Source organism: Mastigoproctus giganteus, chromosome 7 (genome assembly GCF_048544385.1).
Source record: "Mastigoproctus giganteus isolate SK-2022 chromosome 7, ASM4854438v1, whole genome shotgun sequence".
Classification (NCBI taxonomy): Eukaryota; Metazoa; Arthropoda; class Arachnida; order Uropygi; family Thelyphonidae; genus Mastigoproctus; species Mastigoproctus giganteus.
The window spans coordinates 155,696,407-155,719,283 of NC_143581.1; the positions used below are offsets into that span (position 1 = coordinate 155,696,407).

The 22,877-nt window shown below is 37.3% G+C and overlaps 1 protein-coding gene across 1 annotated transcript in view; it reads right to left on the reverse strand.

Annotated features, from left to right (window-relative positions):
- Positions 1-22,877, reverse strand: part of LOC150083272 (sodium channel protein para-like) — a 1,345,866-nt gene that overhangs the window by 964,083 nt on the left and 358,906 nt on the right. Inside the window, exon 9 of the mRNA XM_090377950.1 lies at positions 6,741-6,914. Within this exon, the coding sequence (XP_090234076.1) occupies positions 6,741-6,914 (174 nt within the window). The remainder of the gene's footprint in view (positions 1-6,740; positions 6,915-22,877) is intronic.

Below are 22,877 nucleotides of genomic sequence, written 5' to 3' on the forward strand. Positions count from 1 at the left end.
ATTACAGATGATCAGAAAGTGGTCACTACTAAGAGGGTTGTCAGTAACTGTCCAGCCTATAAGAGGAAGTATTGTTGGAGAACATACTGATAGATCAATGGCAGAGCTTGAACCAGATGGTATATGCACATATGTGCAATCACCAGTGTTTAAAATAGTTAGATTGTGTTTATCCAAGAATTTCTCAATTATTTGTCCTCTGCAGTCAAGATGTCGAAAACCCCATAGGGGTTTATGGCCATTCCAGTCACCCAGAATACAGAAAGGAGCAGGTATTTGTTTGTCTTACTAGGTCATCTAAATCAGCAAGGGCGTAAGCGTGGTTTGGTGACAGACACAATGAAACTAATGTTATCATTATGCCAATGGTGATACGGGATGCAACTGCCTCAATAGTGTTTGCAAGGGAACAGGTCTAGAGGGAACTGAAGAGTTTACTAACAGCGCTACTCCTCCATGTGCTGCATTAGAGCAGTTTATCTTTTCTAAACAGGGCGAAGTGTTTGAATAGATACCGCATTCATCAGGTTTGTTTCTTGTATGCATGCTGCAAAAGGCTTATATTCACTTAGGAGATCATAAAGGTAATCTAAATTGGCACGAAGTCTGCGACAATTCCATTGAATCACTGTGTGCATTGTTTGGTTTTAACTGGTGGGTTTGGTTACTTATGGTGAATATTTGTTTATGCCTGTCTACGTTTGCTTTTTCTTATTTTGAGAAGATTAGTCTACTCATGTCAATGTCATCGTCTGGATGAATCTCAAAAACTGAATCATCTACATCCACCTTTTCATCAATATCCATGGTATCGGATATAAATTTAGTTGTGTTGCTTCTTTCAGGACTCTTGGCTCGTTCTTTTTGTTGTTCATTAGGTTTCTTATCTGGAGGTATTATTACAGGAGTATTTGCTTCGAGTAGCGTATTTGAGAGTGGATTGTTCCTTTTATGAGGAGAGAGAGTGATTTAGCCCAACCAGATATTGAGATATTTAGAGGGACTGAGCAGCCAGTCTGAGTTGCTACTGAGCATAGCCATTGGGTAGCTGAAGCATATGTAGGTGACTTAGCAGGTACTGCAAAATGTTTCTTAGCTTCTTGATATGATACTTTCTGCTCAATCTTATATTTTTGAATATTCTTTTCTCTTTTCCATTGAGGGCATTCCTCAGAGAAAGCAGAGTGGTTACGATGGCAGTTAGGACAACTTTGCATTTCAGTGTTACAGTTTGTGTGTGTATGCTCTTTTGATCCGCAGGTAGCACAAGTGGCTACACCTCTGCAGGCAGCTTGGGAATGCCCAAATTTTTGGCACTTAAAGCACCGGACTGGATTTGGAATGTATGGTCTTCCTTGGCATCTAGGATAACCAGCTTTAATTGAATTAGGTAGATTTGGTGTTTTAAATGTTAGTATCACTGTCCGGGTAGGGGCAGGCTCTCCATCTTTTTTAATGACAATTCTTTTGGCTTGTACCACGTTTTGATCTCTTAATTCATGCACAAGTTCATCATCTTCTGATACGTTTAATAGATTCCATTATGATATTACCCCTTTAAAGGAATTTAAAGTGGCATGTGAGGTAACCTTCATGGGAATTCCACCAAAAGTAGATACTTTCAATAGTGTATCAGCATGTCTATGTACAGTCATTTCAACTAAAAAATCTCTGGATCTTAATTGCCAAACCATTTTTGGAGGACCAGCCACATTTCTGAGACATTTCTGTATCAAAAACGGGGACAGCTTACTCAATGGTTGGTCTGTGGAGGAGTGTAGTATTAAAAAGCGAGGACTGGTATTATCCGTTCCTTCTTTTTTTTTGTCTCTTAGCATGGGATATGTGTCATCATGATCTGGATTATAAGATCCACATGAGGACTGTTTATTTTAGCCCATCGTTGCTCCTTTTAAGGTTACAAGAAGAAAGGTGTCTTTCCTAGCAGCAGCCTGTCCTTAATACCATACTTCTCCAGTTTGTACAATAATCTTCCATGTGCAACAGTATCAAAAGCCTTCCTGAAATCCATGTACATGATATTAAAATTATTTTTTGCATCCAGTTCCTTTGTGGTCACAAAGGAACTGAATGCAAAAAATTAGACAATACCATGACTCTTACATGGTCTTACCACAGTAGAAGGCTTAGCAGATTTACAAACATCCATAAACAGATAAAACAACGCCATGAACAAACACTGTGACTACATGAATCCAATGAAATGATACACGATTATTCCTAATCAAAGTCTAAAACTTTATTATTGGCAAAATTTAATGCTGTATAAGTAATAAAGAACTGCCTTTCTAAATCTGAGAGTGGTAACTAATGTAGTAGTAGTAGCATGTGATGCAAGAAAGCAAATGTATGAGCTTATGCAGCATCAGCCAAAAAAAAAAAAAAAAAAAAAATCACACCATTCCCTCCAAATGCCTGTCCAGTTCCTCCTTAAATTTATTCAAGCTATCAACTTCCACAACGACAGATGGAAGTTTGTTCCAGCAATTAACCACTCGCTGGCTAAAGGCAAATTTCCGCACATCTATTCTACATCTGTCTTTTCTTAATTTGAATTTATGCCCCCTTAGGTTCGTAATCTGAACAAGTGGAAGGATCCCATCAGAATTCAGCGTGCTCAATCCATTCAAGGCCTTATATACCTCAATCAGATCACTGCGCAAGTGCCTAGTCTCCAGCCACTGCAATTTGCAGAACTTAAGCCTCTCTTGGTAAGAGGATCCCTTCATTCCCCTCACCAATCTTGTTGCCCTTCTCTGTACCCACTCAAGTAAATCTACATCCTTCCTAAAATGAGGTCTCCAGACCTGTACGCAGTACTCAAGGCGTGGCCTGACCATTGCCTTATACAGAGGGATAATCACCTCCTTTTCCCTGCTAGCAAAATTCCTATATATCATTGACAAAACCCCATGACCTGCCCTGGCAGCCTGTCTGCATTGCTCAGAGAACTTCATATCTGTCTGCACAATTACTCCCAGGTCTTTTTCATTTTCTACCACCTTAAGTGTAGTACCACACAGTTGGTACGTTTCTCTGGGATTATTTCTACCCATATGCAGTACTTTGCATTTGTCAAGGTTAAACTTCAGTTGCCACTTCTTAGCCCATCTGCCCAAATTATCTAGATCCTGTTGCAGTAGCAGACTGCCATTACTGTCATGAACAACCCTGCCAACCTTTGTATCATCTGCAAACTTCGACATTAAGCCTGATATGCCTTCATCAATATCATTGATAAATATACAAAACAACAGTGGACCTAACACCGAACCCTGTGGGACTCCACTAATAACATTAGTCCACGAAGAGCAGCACCCATTGATTACCACCCTCTGTCTTCTCGCACTTAACCATCCTTTTATCCATTGTAGCAAGTTACCCTTAATACCATTCTGCTCCAATTTGTACAATAGTCTTCCATGCGCAACAGTGTCAAAAGCTTTCCTGAAATCCAAATATATGATATCAAAATTGTTTTTTGCATCCAGTTCCTTTGTAACCACATCATAATAACCAATCAAATTTGTCAGACAAGACTTTCCCTTAACAAACCCATGCTGTGTCTGAATTATTGCTGCAGTCTTGTCTAGATGATCCTGCAATGCATCTTTAACCAGTGACTCCATTATTTTACCCGGAACAGAAGTTAAACTAACTGGTCTGTAATTACTCGTGTCACCCTTCGATTCCCCTTTGTGAATTGGGGATACATTTGCACATCTCCAGTCCGTGGGAACCTCCCCTGAGTCCAAGGATGCTCTCATAATTATGGCTAAGGGTTTGCTTAGTTGCCTTGCCACCTCCTTTAATATAACTGGATAGATCCCATCCACCCCAGGTGCTTTTCTTACGTTTAACTTCAACAATTTCTCTTCCACTTTGCTCTCAGTTATTACAAGATCATTAAGCACCCTGCTACAATTTGATAATCTTCTGCCATTTTCAAACCTTAATAATTCCTCACGTGTGAATGTAGATGCAAAATACTCATTCAGTTTGTTTGCTATCTGAGCAGGATCATCAACAGTCGAACCATGGATGTCAAGTGGACCAATCAGATTCATCCCCTTCCTTTTAGAGTTTATATAAGTAAAGAAATCCTTGCTGTTTTTCTTAGCATCTTTTGCCAAGGATTTCTCGTAATCTGCCTTCGCCTGCCGAACCTCCTTTGTGACCTGATTACAGATTGACTTATATCTGCCATAGGCTTCTGAGTTGCTTGATAATTTATATGCGTCCCATGCATTTTTCTTCTCTGTTACGAGTCTCATTAGTTCATTTGAGAACCATTTAGGCCTAAACCTTGAACAATATTTCTTAATAGGTATGAAACTTTTAGTAGCATCCACGATTAATTCCTTGAATGCTTCCCACTTAGAATTTACTGTTGGTAACATCGTCAGTTGATCCCATTGTACAGAATTTAAAAACTGTCGGAGACCACTGTACTCGCCTTTACGGAAGCAAAAACCCTTTCCTTTACCCCTGATGGTAATTAAATCTTTAAGTAAATCCCACGTCAGTACACTGTGATCACTGCCACCTAGTGGTTCTTTTATCTGCAAATTCCTAATACATGAATGATCACTGCTGATAACCAGATCAAGAGTATTACTTTCTCTGGTTGCCTCTCGAACATGCTGCTGCAGAAAACAGTCATCCAATAAATCCACAAAAGTCTGACTAGTGTGTGAGTGCCCAACCCACAAGTTCCAGTCAATATCTGGGAAGTTAAAATCCCCCCATTATAAGACATTCCGATTTACTAGCCCACTCTATTTCTCTGTACAATTGTTCATTGTACTCATTCGAGTCATTAGGCCTATAACACACTCCTTCTCTAATTTTTGCTTTCGCAGTGCTTATGTCACACCAAACTGACTCAACAGTGCACTGTTCATCTATATCAACTGGATGCACTTCTTTTGATTTTATATTTTTCTTTATTAACAGCATAACACCTACGCCCTTCCTATCCTGTCTATCCTTTCTGTACACATTGTACTCCCCAAATTCCAGTTTGGCATTCCTTATATCTGGGTGAAACAGACTAACCATGGAAGACTGATTCAAAATGTAGTCATCTCAAGAAGCAGCTAATCAAAGTTTCCTGTTTCTAACACACAGAAAGAAGTTGAAAATGAGGCTACTATTTAAATAAGAAGGCCAAAGTCTAGAAATTAACAGATATCTAATGTAGATTGTAATTTCGTTTTACTTACACTGAACTACATCTACTGCTTCAAAAAAGCTGAAAGTAAGTTTCAGTGACAACAGTTTGACTAACATCCAGCTGCTACACATAACTATTAAAAACTAATGAAAAACAAAGACATGTGAACATCAGACACTGATTATCACTTGACTGCTCAACTGGGAGCTACAGTAAAGTTTTCCATAACACTTACAACAGAATTTCTGAACATCTCAGCCTCAACTTCAATTGATATTAGCATTGACTGTGTATGGAATATTGTAAGAAGTGTAAAAAACTAAACTGTAGAGACAGAAATTGGTGAAGGTTAAATTTGAGATGGAAGTTATCATAGTGCCTAAAACAAACATTTGAAAATTTATTGAGTTTGTCAACACATCATTCCTTAACATCTGAGAAAGGAAAACTTGTTAAGTTTTCCTTGGTTTTCGTGGTTCAACAAAAGTGGACAAAACAGATGTTTTGTAGACACAACAAAAAACATACCAACAGATGATGTGATAGCATTTTCTTGTACATCAGAGTGGTTCAGTGATGTCACAGCAAGGCAAAAAATTCAAAATGGACAAAAAACAAAAACAAAATGACATTGGAAGGATTGTATTGCATGACAATACATACCCCAAAAGCAGTACCTGACCATTGCCTTATACAGAATAACAGCATGTTTACATGCTGTTATTCTGTATAAGGCAATGGTCAGGCCACGCCTTGGGAATGAAGGGATCCTCTTACCAAGAGAGGCTTAAGTTTTGCAAATTGCAGTGGCTGGAGACTAGGCACCTGCGCGGTGATCTGATTGAGGTGTATAAAGCCTTGAATGGGTTGAGCACGCTGGATTCTGATGGGATCTTTCCACTTGTTCAGATTATGAACCTAAGGGGGCATAAATTCAAATTAAGAAAAGACAGATGTAGAATAGATGTGCGGAAATTTGCCTTTAGCCAGCGGGTGGTTAATTGCTAGAACAAACTTCCATCTGTTGTTGTGGAAGTTGATAGGTTGAATAAATTTAAGGAGGAGGAACTGGACAGGCATTTGGAGGGAATGGTGTAATTTTTTTTTTTTTAGCTGATGCTGCATAAGCTCATACACATGCCACTACTACTACATCTGCCTTACTTGCAAGGTCATAACTGTCACAGAATATAATGTTTCCTCTTTCCAAAGGGAAAACAATTTCTGGCTGGTCATCATTTTAAGAATGCTGACTAATTTGCAAACTGCTGCAATGAAGTACTAAAAAGTGGCACAGAATACTTCCTGAATTGTTTCTAACATCTTTTGCACATGCTAGAAAAACATGTTACAAGTCAAGATCATTACCTGGAAGGCAACAGGGCACAGAGTCACTCATGTTTCAGAACGATTAAAAAAAAAAAAACTTTTTTGTCTGAACAATGCAGTACTATAGCAATTTTGAATTTTGTTTCATTATAAAATTAAATATATTTAAACACAATATACATACAAGTTTTTCATCCTCTGCAGCAGCTGCTGCTGCTATTGCAGCTTCTTCTGCTGCTGCTGCCTCCTCTTCTTCTTCTGCCTTCTTTTGTAGTTCATCATATGACATGGCAACAATGGCAAGAATGAGGTTGACTAAGTAGAAAGATCCCAAAAAGATTATTACAACAAAAAATATCATGTGCCATGGTCCTGCCGATTTTAGCACCTGAAATATAAATAAAAATTCTTAGTAACATATTCATTTCTTAAATAAATAAAAATTATTTATATGGGTACTGACAAAACAATATTTATCCAAAATATCACGGTAATCACATGATAATTATATTATACTTAAACTAATATTATCCATATGACTTCCAAAAATGGGGAATAAGCAAAACAGTAAACAAATCCTTCAAGGACCATTAATGATATGATTATAAGACATTCTGATTTACTAGCCCACTCTATTTCTCTGTACAATTATTCACTGTACTCATTCGAGTCATTAGGCCTATAACACACTCCTACTCTTATTTTATTTTTCCTTTCGCAGTGTGTCACACCAAACTGACTCAACAGTGCACTGTTCATCTATATCAACTTGGTGCACTTCTTTTGATTTTATGTGTTTCTTAATTAACAGCAGAACACCTCCTCCCTTTCTATCCTGTCCATCCTTTCTGTACACATTGTACTCCCCAAATTCCACTTCTGCATTCTTTACTTTGTATATCCGTGTGACACCACGTCTCTGCTATCCCAACAATATCCACTTTTGATGTCTTGACCAACACTTCAAATTCATCAAATTTATTTACTATACTTCTAGCATTGGTATACATGCAAGCATACATGCTCCTATTCCCCCCAAGCTAGCAGTTTTCCGACCCACCTAACACTGCTTCGATAGCATCAGCAAATATTCTTGCACCCTTTCTATTTAAGTGTATCCCATCCCTATAGAAGCAGTCTAATGCTATTCCTAGTTACCCTAATACATCCCATATACCCACCTATTTCACAATGACTGCCATCCGTCCCTGAAACCCCCAACATCCCTCGCTCCAGATCGCTACTTATTCTAATAGAAGTTGTGCAAGAATCACCTTCACCTCTGCCTGTGGCTACTGTTAAACTATCAGTCCTTGTATTCCCCCCAAGCTAGCAGTTTTCCGACCCACCTAACACTGCTTCGATAGCATCAGCAAATATTCTTGCACCCTTTCTATTTAAGTGTATCCCATCCCTATAGAAGCAGTCTCTCCTGTTAACAAGTACAGTCCAGGCTGAAAAAAATTCTATCCCTCGAGCCTTGCACAATCTTTCCAGAGCCAAATTGATCGATAAGGCTCTCAATCATATACTCCCTTCTATCGTGTCTGGGCAGAATTGCAGACACTTTCAAATTCAACCCTAATTCCCGGCTTTTTTTCAATAGTGTCCTGTACTTGTTAAGTAATTCTGCCAGTCTCCTACTCTTAATATCATTAGTGCCAATGTGTACAACTATATCACCTTTTGTGCCCTTAAAAGATGATATCCGCTGTACAATGTCGTCAACCTTTGCCCCTGGCAGATATACCCTGGTCCTGTTCCATCTGTCCTTTTTGCACAATATGTGCCCAGTTTCCTTGAAAATAGAGTCACCAACAACTACTATTTCCTGTGGAACCAGCACATTCTACCTTGGGGTTGCCCCTGTGTTGCGTGATGACCAAAAGCAAGCTCTGGCATTGATGTGGGCAGCTGAGAGCTTGATGGGTCCCTCAATTTAAATCCTTCGAGGGCATCCACCCTGTCCTTCAAGCTCTCATATAGGCCCATAACAACGCTGAGTTGTTGCCTGATTTCCTTACACTCCTTACATACATTCACACACACACACACAAAGACATCTCCAATGGCAATATCATGTTCCGTTCCAGAGAGTTCGGCAAACATTTCACAAGTTGCACATATTTTTAGGCTGTGATGCGTTGGAGAATCGCCCTCCTCCATTCTCCCCCGAGTCACAGCACTCTTGCCACTTAGTGCCCATTGCTTTGCTGCTCTAGTTTGGGGCATCACTTTTTAAATTAATAAGATCAATAAATTAAATTAATTAAATGTCAATATTACGCTATCTAATAGAAACAGTGAAGCGTATTATGCTATATAATTATACGTTAGAGCTACCTAGTTACTTCAATTAAAAATTTGAATTCCCTACTACTGTATACAAAAACAATGGCCGCAAGATTCGAACAAAATAACGGTTTTATGTATATTAAGTAGTAATCCACAAAAACTCTATCTAAATTAAAAGAAAAATAACCAGCGTAACTATAACTATAAGACTATTTTTTAAGTACAATATAAAATAACAATTATGTAAATAAAAAGGCAAACATTTATCACTTTTTCGGAGCCTGTAACTCACAGCTGTAATTTTTAAAGAGAGTCAGCGCTCTCTATTAGACTGACATAAAGTTAAAATACAATCCAGAATTTTATTAAAATGAATTACACATATCACAGCATCTTCAATCGTCTTCCACTCAACCATCTCTTTATCCATTGTGGCAATTTGCCCTTGATTCCATACCAATCCAATTTGTACAGCAGTCTTCATGTGCAACAGTATCAAAAGCTTTTCTGAAATCCAAGTATATAGTATCAAAATTATTTTTTTGCATCCAGTTTTTGTTACCACATCATAGTATCTAATCAAATTTGTCTGACAACAAGACCGCCCTTTAACAAACCCATGCTGTGTTAGTTAGTTATTTGTTTTTAGGAGCATTAGCAACTAAGGCCATATTGCTCTGGGATATGCGGTGGTCATTCCCTGACCTTTCCACATCCTCCGTATTGGTGGTGACGGGCTCGAACCCCGGTCTAATCAAGAAGCGTGTGCTACGCACTGCTGCTCCTTCCCACCTGGCTATGGAGGCGCCTCCCCATGCTGTGTCTGAACTATTACTGCAGTCTTGACTAGATCAGTACTTCTGAAACTATCTATGGTGAAGGACCAGTTCCTTTTATTTCCAATCTGACGTGGACCGGTACTTTTGTAAAATACAATTGCCACAGTCCAGAATGGAAGAATTGTCGCAGACCAGTAACGTCCATGATGAATTTCCAATTTGTTGCGGAATGGTAACAAACAGTTCACGGACCAGCACCTTTCGAGGAACAACACTTCGCATAGCACTGGTCTAGATGATCCTGCAGTGTTTCTCTACCCAGTGACTCAATTATTTTCCCTGGAACATAAGTTAAACTAACAAATCTGTAATTACTTGTGTCACCCTTTGAACCCCCTTTGTGAATTGGGGATACACATTTGCACATCTCCAGTGCAATGGGATCTTCCCCTGAATCTAAGGATGCTCTCATAATTATGGCTAAGGGTTTTCTTACATCCCTCGCTGCCTCCTTGAATATAACTGGATAGTTTCTATCCACTCCAAGTGCTTAGTGGTTCCTTTATGGAGTGGATAGATTCTATCCACTCCAAGTCACCTAGTGGTTCCTTTATCTGCAAATTCTTAATGCATAAATAATCACTGCTGATAATCAGATCAAGAATATTGCTCCTTCTGGTTGCCTCTCAAATGTGTTGCTGTAGAAAACAATCATCAAATAAATCTACCCACAAGTTTCAGTCAATATCTGGAAAGTTAAAATCCCACATTATAAAACATTCTTATTTACTGACTCAGTCTATTTCTCTGCACAACTGTTGATTGTACTCAGAGTCTACTCTCATTTTCCCTTTCCCAGTGCTTAAATCACATCAAAACAACTCAACATTGCACTGTCCACCAATGTCAACTAGATGCACTTCCTTAGATTTTATGTTTTTCTTAACTAACAGCATAACCTCTCCTCCCTTCCTATCCCTGTGTATCCTTTCTGTACACATTGTATTCCCCAAATTCCCATTCTGCACTGCTTATATCCGTGTGACACCATATCTGTGATATCCGAACAACATTCTTTTGTCTATGGACAAAAGTAAGGAATATTTCAGAACTGAATGCTTTTATAATTTTTAAAGCTCAATTATTACTAAATAGTTAGTGATGAAATAAAAATTTTTTTTAGAAGAATTAACAATTTTTTTTAAAATTTTAACTTCATTTTAAAAATATTGTTAAACCTTATATAGAAAGAAGATGCCAATGTGCACCATGACAGATAACAATTTTGGATCCAATGAAAAGATGTGGGGTAATTTAAAAAAAAATAGATCTGACAATTTCGCTACCTCAAAGAAACAAAAGTGTGTAATGTGTTCGTTGACTGAAGGTTTGAAGATTCCAGAAATTTATTGAAAATATCAAAATTTTGTGGAAAACAAAGTGTACATGTTTGAAAGTTTTATAATTAGATTTTTCAACTCTTTAAACTAAGTACATCTATTAGTTTACAACCTATGTATTTTCACTAAATGGTAAAAAAATATAAAAATAACTCTGACATTGTCCATTCTGTTATTTTTATAGAAAAAGAATGAATGATGCAGAGATTGTGTAATGGTGCATGTTTCACAAGTCATGTTTCCTGATATTAAAGATACATTATAGTATTATCTAGATGAATAAAAGAGGAATGAAACTATAATTATATATGAAACAAAGATGGGTTTATTAAAGGTAAATAATGTCTAACTAATCTGATAAGCTATTATACGGTTGTCACAAATGAATTTGATGCAAAAATAATTTTTATATAATATATTTATACTTTTAGTAAAGTTTTGCTTTCATTTCACATTGAGCACCTTTATATGCATTTATATTATGACACTGGAGGGATGATGATATGACAGATAAACATTTGGTTAAATGTTAGGAAACAAAGTGTGGTTTAAAATAGCTACTAAGCTGAATGGACTGGGTTCTAGAGTGGAGTTACACACAGGGTTCAGTACTGGTCCCTTGTTGCTTTTGATGTTTGCTAATGACATTGATGAAGATATATAAACTTGATGTCAAAGTTTGGGAGGGTGATAAACAAAAGTAACAAAACTATACTGCTTCAAGATGTCAAGACAATATCAGAAAATATATAGTTTTACACTTGGATTATAGTAATTCCATATTAGCTAATTACTTGGAAGGTAAAAAGTTAAAGCAGTTGAGTAAAAGTATTTTGGAATAATTGTGAAAACTAACGTGAAGTCCTTTCAACAGTGTGCACAGGTTGCTGAGATAACACACACATGGTGTTTTATCATCTATGATGTATAGAAAATTTGCTAGTTGGACAAAGAGGTAATTATTCCATTATATAAAGTCTTGATTGGGTTTTATATGGGCTGGAAGGTACTAAATATTGAGAGAGAGTACAGGTCTTTTTTTTTTTTTTTTTATGTGAACCCCAAAACTCAAGAGGTATTAGAACCTATAGTACACAGTACTGTGCTTAGATTGGAGGTTGAGAAGACGAAAGAAGATATTTGTTGACATTGGACTTGAACTTCTGTAGATTGTAATTTTCAGGAAATACGTATGAAGCCAGAAAACAGCAGTTGAATGAATAAATGAGGAAGATGAAAAGTTGGTTCTGTGGGTTTGAAGTTGGACAGTAAATGGATGTTGGCTGGTGGTGGCACGTGTTCGGACAGCTTTGAAAGAGAGAGCGGGAATTATAGAAGCCAATTCAGAAGAACAGCGCCCTTGGAAGTATCTGTAGAAAGGGCATGCAGCAGAAACAGTAAGTCTATGAGAAAGCGAGTGAAGAGACTCTGTTAGAGATGAATCATTAATTAACCTAACTGCCCTCTTCTGAATGGAATCAAGAAGCCTGAGAGAGGATTTGGGGGTACCACCCCAGATGTGGGAACAATATTCCATGGCAGGGCGGATTCGTGATTTATACAGAGTGAGCAGCTGTTTGGAAGAAAAGTAACGCCAAGACCGAAAGAGAAAACCAAGTTTTTTAGATGCAGAGGAAGCAATATTTGTAATGTGCTTGTGCCAAGAGAGATTAGAAGTCAGGGTAATCCCCAAAAGAGATATATCTTTTTGCCTAGAAATCAGAGTGTCACTAAAGATAAGCACAGGGGCAGAAGAATCCTTTTTGCGATATATAAGACAAGACTGAGTTTTAGATGGGGTTGAAATCAACTAAGTTGTCATTGCCCCACTGGAGAATTACCTGAAGATCGGCATTTAAGGAATTGGTAGCAGATTTTCGAGAAGTTGAAGCTGATTGAGCAGGACAAGGTTTCTCAAAATGGAAAGTGGAATGCAATCTGCTATCAGCGGATAAACTATGGATAGAATTTCCAGTCAATGGAAGAAGGTCATTAATATACAAGAGGAAAAGAGCGGGGGAGAGAACTGAACCTTGGGGGACACCGGCATTAGTGGAGAAGTTAGAAGACAGAGAGCCATCTACCATCACCCTCAGTGAGCGGTCAGAGATAAAACTGGATAACCAATTACTAAAAACAGTTGGCAAACCATAAGATGGAAGCTCGTTTAGAAGACCTTTATGCCAAACACGATCAAAAACCCTTTGAGATGTCAAGAGCAACTACTTGTGTTTCACGGAACCTTTCCATTGAATTAGTCCATAAATGGGTAACATAAGCCAGAATATCACCAGTGGATCGACACTGACGGAATCCATACTGGCGATCGTTGATCAGACGGAAGGTTTCTAGGTAGTTTAAGAGTTGGTAGTTAATTGATTTGTCCACTACTTTAGAAAAAGTAGAAGTAATTGCAATGGGATGATAATTGGATGGGAGGGATTTGTCACCCATTTTAGGAACTGGCTGGATATGAGCAAATTTCCAAGCAGAAGAAAAAACACCCTTGGAATAAGAAAGTGAAAAAAGACGGCAAAGAATAGGGGTAAGTTCAGGAGCACAGGTTTTGAGAACAAGTGGAGAAATACTATCCGGGACCTGGAGCTTTCTTAGCATCAAGATTCATCAAAATCCTTCTGACATCCTTTTGACGGAAGACCACAGGAGCCATTGAATGGACCATGTTGGGAATGGTGGGAGGTGTTTTACCAAGACCATTAATACATGAGCTGGAAGAAAAATGGGATGTTAGCAGGTCAGCTTTATCCTTGGCTGAAGTGACAACAGAACCATCTGGTTTGGACAGAGGTGGGAGCAGAGATGGGCAAAAGTTGCGGCCAATAGCTTTGGCAAGAGACCAGAATGATCGGCTACCATTAGGGCAAGAAGCAAGTTTTCTACTCTTAGCCAGTTCAAACTCTAGTTTGGACTGATTAATAACTGCTTTACAATTGTTGCGAGCTTTGTTGTAGGCAGAAAATGAAACTGAAGAATTAGAAACAAGCCAATTACAATATGCAACATTTTTCTCTTGAACAGCCTTAGCACATTTATTGGAGAACCAAGGTTTAGATAAAGGATGAGATTTTAAAGTGGAGTGTGGGATAAAGGATTCCATTCCTGCAAGAATAATTTCACTGACACGATCTGAGCAAATGTTGACATCAGAAGTTTTGAAACAGTAATCCAACCAAGGAAAAGAAGAAAAGAAGTCTCGCAGGTCATCCCATTTTGCATTCTTGTAATGCCAAACAACACAAGGTTGGGAATAGCCATGATATAAAGGTTCCATTGAAGAAGAGACAATCACCAAGTTGTCATCTGAAGTGCCTAAAGGACCTCTCACTTCGACCGTGTACTTAGAAGGGTTGTTTGTGAGAAAAAGATCAAGCATATTGGCTGTATGATTAGGATTGTCCGGTATTCTTGTAGGTAAATGAACAATCTGTGCTAGGTCATTAGTAATTGCAAAAGCCTCAGCATCTTGACCAGCTGGGTCGGTGTGACTAGAAAACGGAAGCCTGCTGGAGTTGTGAACATTAAAATCACCAAGGAAAATTACCTCACTGTTAGGAAAGTTGGACTGGAGAAAGTCAAGTTGCAAAGAGAGGAAGTCAAAGAGCTCCAAGTGATTAGTGAAGTTGGGAGAACGTAGAGACAATTTGACACAATGAAGTAGAGAGATTTTGAGCCAGAGAAGATCAAAGAGAGGAGATACCAAATTGCCAAGTCTCTGACAGGGAATATCAGAACGGACATATGCACAAGTACCACCTTTGAGGCGAAAGGAATCATACAGCGAATAATTTGGGCATCTCAGATGAGCAATAGTTGAATCAACCGATAACTGAGATTCTGTCAGAAAAAGTACATGGAATTTGGCAGACTGCAAGTGGAAATGGACATCGTTGAGATTAGAATTGAGACCACGTATATTTGTGAAATGAACTAGGAAGTGTTTGGGAAGTTTAGATCTTTTCGCAGATAAGCTTGCTCTATTAGTTTGACAATTCATGGTGTATTCAATAGTAAGAAAAAGTGGGTGGGACATGCTGTATGAAGTAATGAAATTTTTGGATATGGTGTACACGTGGTAAGAATATACACAGATCCTTGACATAACGTGGCCTCGACAATGCTCCCCACATACACACTACTCTGACTTCCTCCAGTCACTATCTGGCAGAGTAGAGGTAGCAAGATTATACACTAGCTGATCCGGAAGCCTCCTAGAGAGTTACCAATAGGTTCGGTCCGGTGTACTAACTAGCGGCCGGCCTGCGAACACCGTTTTAGAGCTGTACCCTCGAAATGTAAGGAATACTGGATCTCGCCACGACGTTCGTCATAACCTCAAAAGTCATCAATCATACTGCATGATGGAAGAGATAGAGAAGGGTTGACCGGAACTTAGCCTTAGAGACTAAACATGGGTTCCACCACTTCAAGCCTCCAATAAGCAAAGTGGTGGTATTTCACCGGTTGATGACAGTCATCTACCACCTAGTACTGCCTGGTAACATAGAGGGGCGGCGTTCCTCCATGTGGTGTGGGTGCCACACCTCGACCCCTGCTTACGTTGGTTCACACCTGGGTTGTCATCCACCATGTACTTGTGCATGGAGGTTATACCCAGGATTACTAACAGTCCCACCATCGTAAAGGTACAAGTAGAGGATTTGGCTGTCGCAGACCGTCCGGACTTCACCGAAATTGGGTTCACTTGACTTGGGTATCACCAGAATATCAGTTCCATCAGTGTTTTAGACTCCCAGGTAGCAAGTACAGCTTGTCTGGCATATCTGAGATAATGTCTGTGACAACCTCAAGGACCATGTTTGGATATTTATTATTAAAAGTCTCTTAGCATTTCAAAACTAATTTTGATGCAAGGTGATACAAACACAAGATCTTAGGGAAAACATGTGATGTACTGCAGTAACAAATGCTGAACTGCTGTCACAATGAATATGCATTCTGCTATCTTCTGGAAGGTGGCATCTACACTGTGGCTAGGCCCATCTACTAGTGGATAGTGCATACATTGGTCAAGGCAGTATTTTATATTATTAAGAGCAACAGGGTATTTCTTGCAAATACACACCCAAAAGAAACTCAAAACCACAACAGACATATTTTGACTGATATTGCAAGGACTTAATCATTTTTGGGATTACAATAATCATATAGAACTTATAATACTTACAGAATAGACGTTATTCATATACTAATTTCCAAAAGTAACTCGACATCTGCATGTTTCAAAGTGTCATTTAATAATACAATATTTAATAACACATTGCCTTACCTTTGGCCTTAAGAATCAATATTTGATAACAAGACAGTGGTAATTTGATCCATTCCTCCTCCAACAGAGCAGTAAATTCACCTACTCATTGTGGATGTGTTGGCATCATCTGAAGTTGGTGTTATAGTTAGTATTAGCCATATAGTGCAAGGAAGTCACAGGCTTTTGTTACACTGGTAAAATAAAATAAATAAATATATAAATAAAATAAAATAATAAAAATAAAAATAATAAAATAAAAAAAAATAATAATAATTAGTAATAATAATAAAATAAAAAAATAATAATAATTAGTAATAATAATAAAATAAAAAAAATAATAATAATTATTAATAATAATAAAATAAATAAAAAGATATAATGGAAGATATAAAAAATAAATGGAAGATATAAATGGAAGATATAAAAAATAAAAGACATAAGAAGTGAATAAGAAAACACTAATTATGTGCTTCTGTCTTCATGTAGGTAACTATCCAGTTCACCTTTGAACTTCTTCAGACTGTCAGTGTCAACTTCCTGCAGAGGAAACTTGTTCCAGTGATCAATAACTCACTGGATAAAAGAAAACTTCCTGTGATCCAGTCTAAACCTCTTCCCCTGAAATTTGAATTTATGGCCACCAGTTCTGGAATCCTTTATAACAGTTAAAATTTCACCTTCAATAATTTTACTATCCCCTCTCAGAGCCTTTGAGACCTCACTCTAGTGCACCCTAAGGCCTCTTTGCCAAGCTCTGTAGCCCACATATTTGAAGTCTTTTCTTGTACAGTCACCCTTCTGCTGATCTCACCATGTGGTTTGCCTGTCTTTGGACCCTTTCAAGAAGCTCAATGTCTTTTTTCAGATGAGGTCTCCATATGTGGATACTGTGTTCCAAGTGCCAGTCTTACAATTGCTTTATACAGTGAGTTATGATCTCCCTATCACTATAAGCTACTGTTCAATAAATCATCAATTGGACACAATGGGCTTTCCTAGCTACCTGTTTACATTGCTCAGAGAATGTCATATGCTCCCATAACAAATCCCAGAACCCATTCTTCCACAACTGTTTTTAATTCTACCATCAAGTGTATAAGTTATATTGGGATTTCTATTTCCCATGTGTATGACCTTGCATTTTGCTGTGTTAAAAAAAAAAAAAAAAAAAAAAAAAAATGATGTACAAATTAGAGAAAGTAAGGGCGAATTATTGATATAGATAAAGGGATGGTTGAGTAGGAAAATTGTTATCAATGGGTACTGGTTTTCTTGGAAAAATGTTTAGTGGAATTCAGTAGACAAATTATTAGTGGAATCCCCCAGGTTTCAGTGATGGGCCCATTGTTGTTGTTGTTTTCTATATTTATTAATGATATGCATGAAACAAAGGTTGGCATGATGGTTAATGATAGTAATCAGGGTATGCTACTGAACAAGATGTAGAAAAATTAAGCAGATGGGTTGAGAAGTAGCAATTGAAATTTAACATTAATAAATGCAAGGAACTGCATACAGGTAGCAGTAATCTCAGATTAATGTGTGGTAAACACATGCAGGTTAGTGGAAAATGAAAAAGACCTGGGGGTATTGTGTAGTCAGATATAAAGTTCTCTGAGCAGTGCAGGTTGGCTGCTAGGATAGCTCATGGTGTTTTGCCAATGTTATTAGTGAGAGGGAATAAAGGGTGGTCTTACCAGAAAAGGCCTTAGTTCTGCAAACTGCAACATATGATGATTGGGCACTTACAAGGAAAAATGAATGACTGAGATGTTAAGGCTCTGAATAGATTGAGTAAGCTTACTGCTGATGGAATCTTTCCTCTTGCTCAGACTACACACAAGGGGACATAATTTCAAATTGAGGAAGGATGATTGCAGGACAGATGTATGGATGATTTTCTTTGGCCAGCAGGTAAGTTTGGAGTTTGAATAAATTCCAAGAAAAACTATGTGGCTATCAGAGAGGATGATAGGTGATAGGGGAAGTGTTTTTTTTTTTGTTTTTTTTTTGGCTGATTCAGTATAAACCTGTTTGCCTTTTGTATGGTTTACCACTATTAATACTAGAGTGTTGTTTTTGCTTTTAATAGCATGATAGATTGCTAATACAGCATCTGATGATGACTCTCTGTTGGAAGTTTTTTTAGCTCAATGCCTCAATCCATTTAATGTAATTCATTGATCTGCTTACTTCTAGTGTGAGCACAGTCGTTTTTATACTCCATTTCTGACATATGAGATGGCAGGTTTGATTTGTTTTTCGCAAATCTGAGGGATCCCCAGTTAATTCTGCCAATATTGTGTGTGTGTGTGTGTGTGTGTGTGTGTGTGTGTGTGTGTGTGTGTGTGTGTGTGTGTGTGTGTGTGTGTGTGTGTGTGTGTGTGTGTGTGTGTGTGTCCACAAACCATCCATATTTCCCATTTTCTTCCTTACTTCATCTTTAAATCTTAATTTTTTTGCATTTCATCTTAGTCAGTCTTCTGTTCTCAACTTTCACACACTGCATTATCTTATAATGATATCAGTATAGATGGTTGGCATACTTTACAAATTAAGTTTTCAATAGCATTCCTGATATCACATAAACTTCACATCTTATAAAAACCAGAATGTTTCTTCTATTTCACTAAACTGATGCAAAATGATATTTATCTACACTCTTTAAAAAGCATTTTATTACTATGTCAATAAATGTAACTTTTTACCTAAATAACAAACTTATGTTTAATTTAGGTAAAAAGACCTATAATAATGTCATTGGTTTTTACATAAATGTTAATAACTCATTAGTCCTTACCTCCATTTATAATAAGGTAAAAAAGTTTTGAAAACTTTTCCTTCCACTGAAAGCACAATCGCATATTTGTCCACTGAAAACCAAAGTGAGCTTTTAAGAATATGAATATTAAAGTTCCTTGTATTATATCTTTATAAATAACAACAATAATAAAGACAACAACAACAACAGCAATAATAATGCCGCATTTAATATATCAGATGAGAAAGATGTAAATCTCTTCGTTCTAACACTGATTTAAAATATACTCCAGCTAAAAACTGCAACTGATACTAAGATATTAAAAATTATTTAAAAATAAGATAAAATGTTACATAAACTCATATCAACTAGCTCCACATTTTTAGCTGGAATACAAGTTAGAAAGCAGAGCTTTACATCTCTATTTTTTTAAGTGGCATTTTCATTCTTAAAAGCTCAGGTTTGGTTTCAGTGATGATGAGCTTTAGGATGAACAGTTAAAAGATGTAAAAGATGGAGGAAAACATTCACCAATGATTCTTTTTTTTTTTTTATTTAAAATGTTAGGCATTTATATACTACCACTTGTATTTTAAAGAGAAGGAAATTATATAAGGAAAACATTTTTTAAGTCAGTGCTAGAATCAAGAGATTTATGCCTCTCAGAAACAAAAAAAAAAAAAAAAAAAAATCCAAACTTCATTATATATTTCAATATAATATGGGAAGGCATTAAATTACAGATTTTAAAATGTCTTATTTGTAGCCATGAAAAATAAGAATACCCATATATGCACGCACACACACACAACATATTCCTTATATTGTAAGTTGTAGCATGAAAAAGAAATGTGATAATCAATTTGTTTATTAATAATTATAATAATGACAAATTCAAATCTGTTATAATTTAAAACAAGGTAAACTGAATGATAACAATGAAATCAAATGAGTATACAGACATTCTGTGTTGCAGACATTCAGACATGTTATTTCAGAAACACTAATAATTTAAATTAAAAATATAACAATACACAAACATGTTAACATATATATTCTTTACAAAACTGTTGTTATGAAAGAAGTGTCAATCTTATTTCATCTACTAACATTTATGATAATGAAATGGAAATTCAAATGTGAAAAAATTTAAACGGGAGTAACCCAAATAAAAAACAGATACAAAAAACAAAAATTATGATATGCAAAATCATAAGACGTTTCTAATGCAAACTCAGCCATTCTTGGAACAATAATAATTTTAATGAACCATACCTGAAGAATAGTAGTAGTAGTAGTAGTAGTAGTGGCACTTGATGCAAGAAAGCAAGTGTAGGAGCTTATGCAGCATCAGCCAAAAAAAAAAAAAATAAATAAAAAAAACATAAAAAAATCACACCATACCCTCCAAATGCCTGTCCAGTTCCTCCTTAAATTTATTTAACCTATCAACTTAAACAACGACAGATGGAAGTTTGTTCCAGCAATTAACCACCCACTGGCTAAAGGCAAATTTCCGCACATCTATTCTACATCTATCCTTTCTTAATTTGAACTTATGTCCCCGTAGGTTCGTATTCTGAACAAGTGGGAGGATCCCATCAGAATTCAGCGTGCTCAACCCATTCAAGGCCTTATAGACCTCAATCAGATCACCGCGCAGGTGCCTAGTCTCCAGCCACTGCAATTTGCAGAACTTAAGCCTCTCTTGGTAAGAGGATCCCTTCATTCCCCTCACCAATCGTGTTGCTCTTCTCTGTACACGCTCAAGCAAATCTACATCCTTCCTAAAATGAGGCCTCCAGACCTGTACGCAGTACTCAAGGCGTGGCCTGACCATTGCCTTATACAGAGGGACAATCACCTCCTTTTCCCTGCTAGCAAAATTCCTATATATCATTGACAAAACCCCATGACCTGCCCTAGCAGCCTGTCTACATTGCTCAGAAAACTTCATATCTGACTGCACAATTACTCCCAGGTCTTTTTCATTTTCTACCACCTTAAGTGTAGTACCACACAGTTGGTACGTTTCTCTGGGGTTACTTCTACCCATATGCAGTACTTTGCATTTGTCAAGGTTAAACTTCAGTTGCCACTTCTTAGCCCATCTGCCCAAATTATCTAGATCCTGTTGCAGTAGCACACTGCCATTACTGTCATTAACAACCCTGCCAACCTTCGTGTCATCTGCAAACTTCGACATTAAGCCTGATATACCTTCATCAATATCATTGATAAATATACAAAACAACAGTGGACCCAACACCGAACCCTGTGGGACTCCACTAATAACATTAGTCCACGAAGAGCAGCACCCATTGATTACCACCCTCTGTCTTCTCCCACTTAACCATCCTTTTATCCATTGTAGCAACTTACCCTTAATACCATTCTGCTCCAATTTGTACAGTAGTCTTCCATGCGCAACAGTGTCAAAAGCTTTCCTGAAATCCAAGTAAATGATATCAAAATTATTTTTTGCATCCAGTTCCTTTGTGACCACATCATAATAACCAATCAAATTTGTCAGACAAGACTTTCCCTTAACAAACCCATGCTGTGTCTGAATTATTGCTGCAGTCTTGTCTAGATGATCCTGCAATGCATCTTTAACCAGTGACTCCATTATTTTACCCGGAACAGAAGTTAAACTAACTGGTCTGTAATTACTCGTGTCACCCTTCGAACCTCCTTTGTGAATTGGGGATACATTTGCACATCTCCAGTCCGTGGGAACCTCCCCTGAATCCAAGGATGCTCTCATAATTATGGCTAAGGGTTTGCTTAGTTGCTTTGCCGCCTCCTTTAATATAACTGGATAGATCCCATCCACCCCAGGTGCCTTTCTTATGTTTAACTTCAACAATTTCTCCTCCACTTTGCTCTCAGTTATTACAAAATCATTAAGCACACTGCTACAATTTGATAACCTTCTTCCATTTTCAAACTGTAATAATTCCTCACGTGTGAATGTAGATGCAAAATACTCATTCAGTTTGTTTGCTATCTGAGCAGGATCATCAACAGTCGAACCATCGATGTCAAGTGGACCAATCATATTCATCCCCTTCCTTTTAGAGTTTATATAAGTAAAGAAATCCTTGCTGTTTTTCTTAGCATCTTTTGCCAAAGATTTCTCGTAATCCGCCTTTGCCTGCCGAACCTCCTTTGTGACCTGATTACAGACTAGCTTATATCTGCTACAGGCTTCTGAATAATCAGAAGTACTTAATTAAGCTATCGGTGATAAAATGATACCAGGAAAAACTCAAATTAATAAAGAAATTCATAATGGAAAGTCATTAAAAATTCAGGAAATCTGCATTCAAGCAGTATTTAAAATATGAGATGATATCCAACACATAAAGCAATGGTAAAATACTGTTAACATCATAGGTAATTCTCCAATTATGACAGAGATACGTTCTTAGAAAGCATGATAGGTTCAAAATGACCTAAACCAGGACACCAAAATTTTCACCGAAATAATTGGTACAAAGAGTAGATGCATTTATGTGAGTTGCTATTTGTGTATTATAGGCAAATATTTCCCTTTTGGCAATATTCAGCTAGCTACTAGTGCAGCAGCAGCAAGGTTCTGTTCTCCTACTTTTTCTTTTTGAAGTAATCGTCAATGATTATGGAGAAATGTGAACTTTCTAATCCCAAAATAAAGTCATCACCATCCAGTGATTTATTCTCAAATCACAAGCTAAACAGTTTCGCTATACTGTTTACATTACCTGATCATTTACTTTTGTAATTCAGGCAGTATCTTATGGTGTCACACTGGACAAATTCTCTAATCTGTCCAACATTTGCA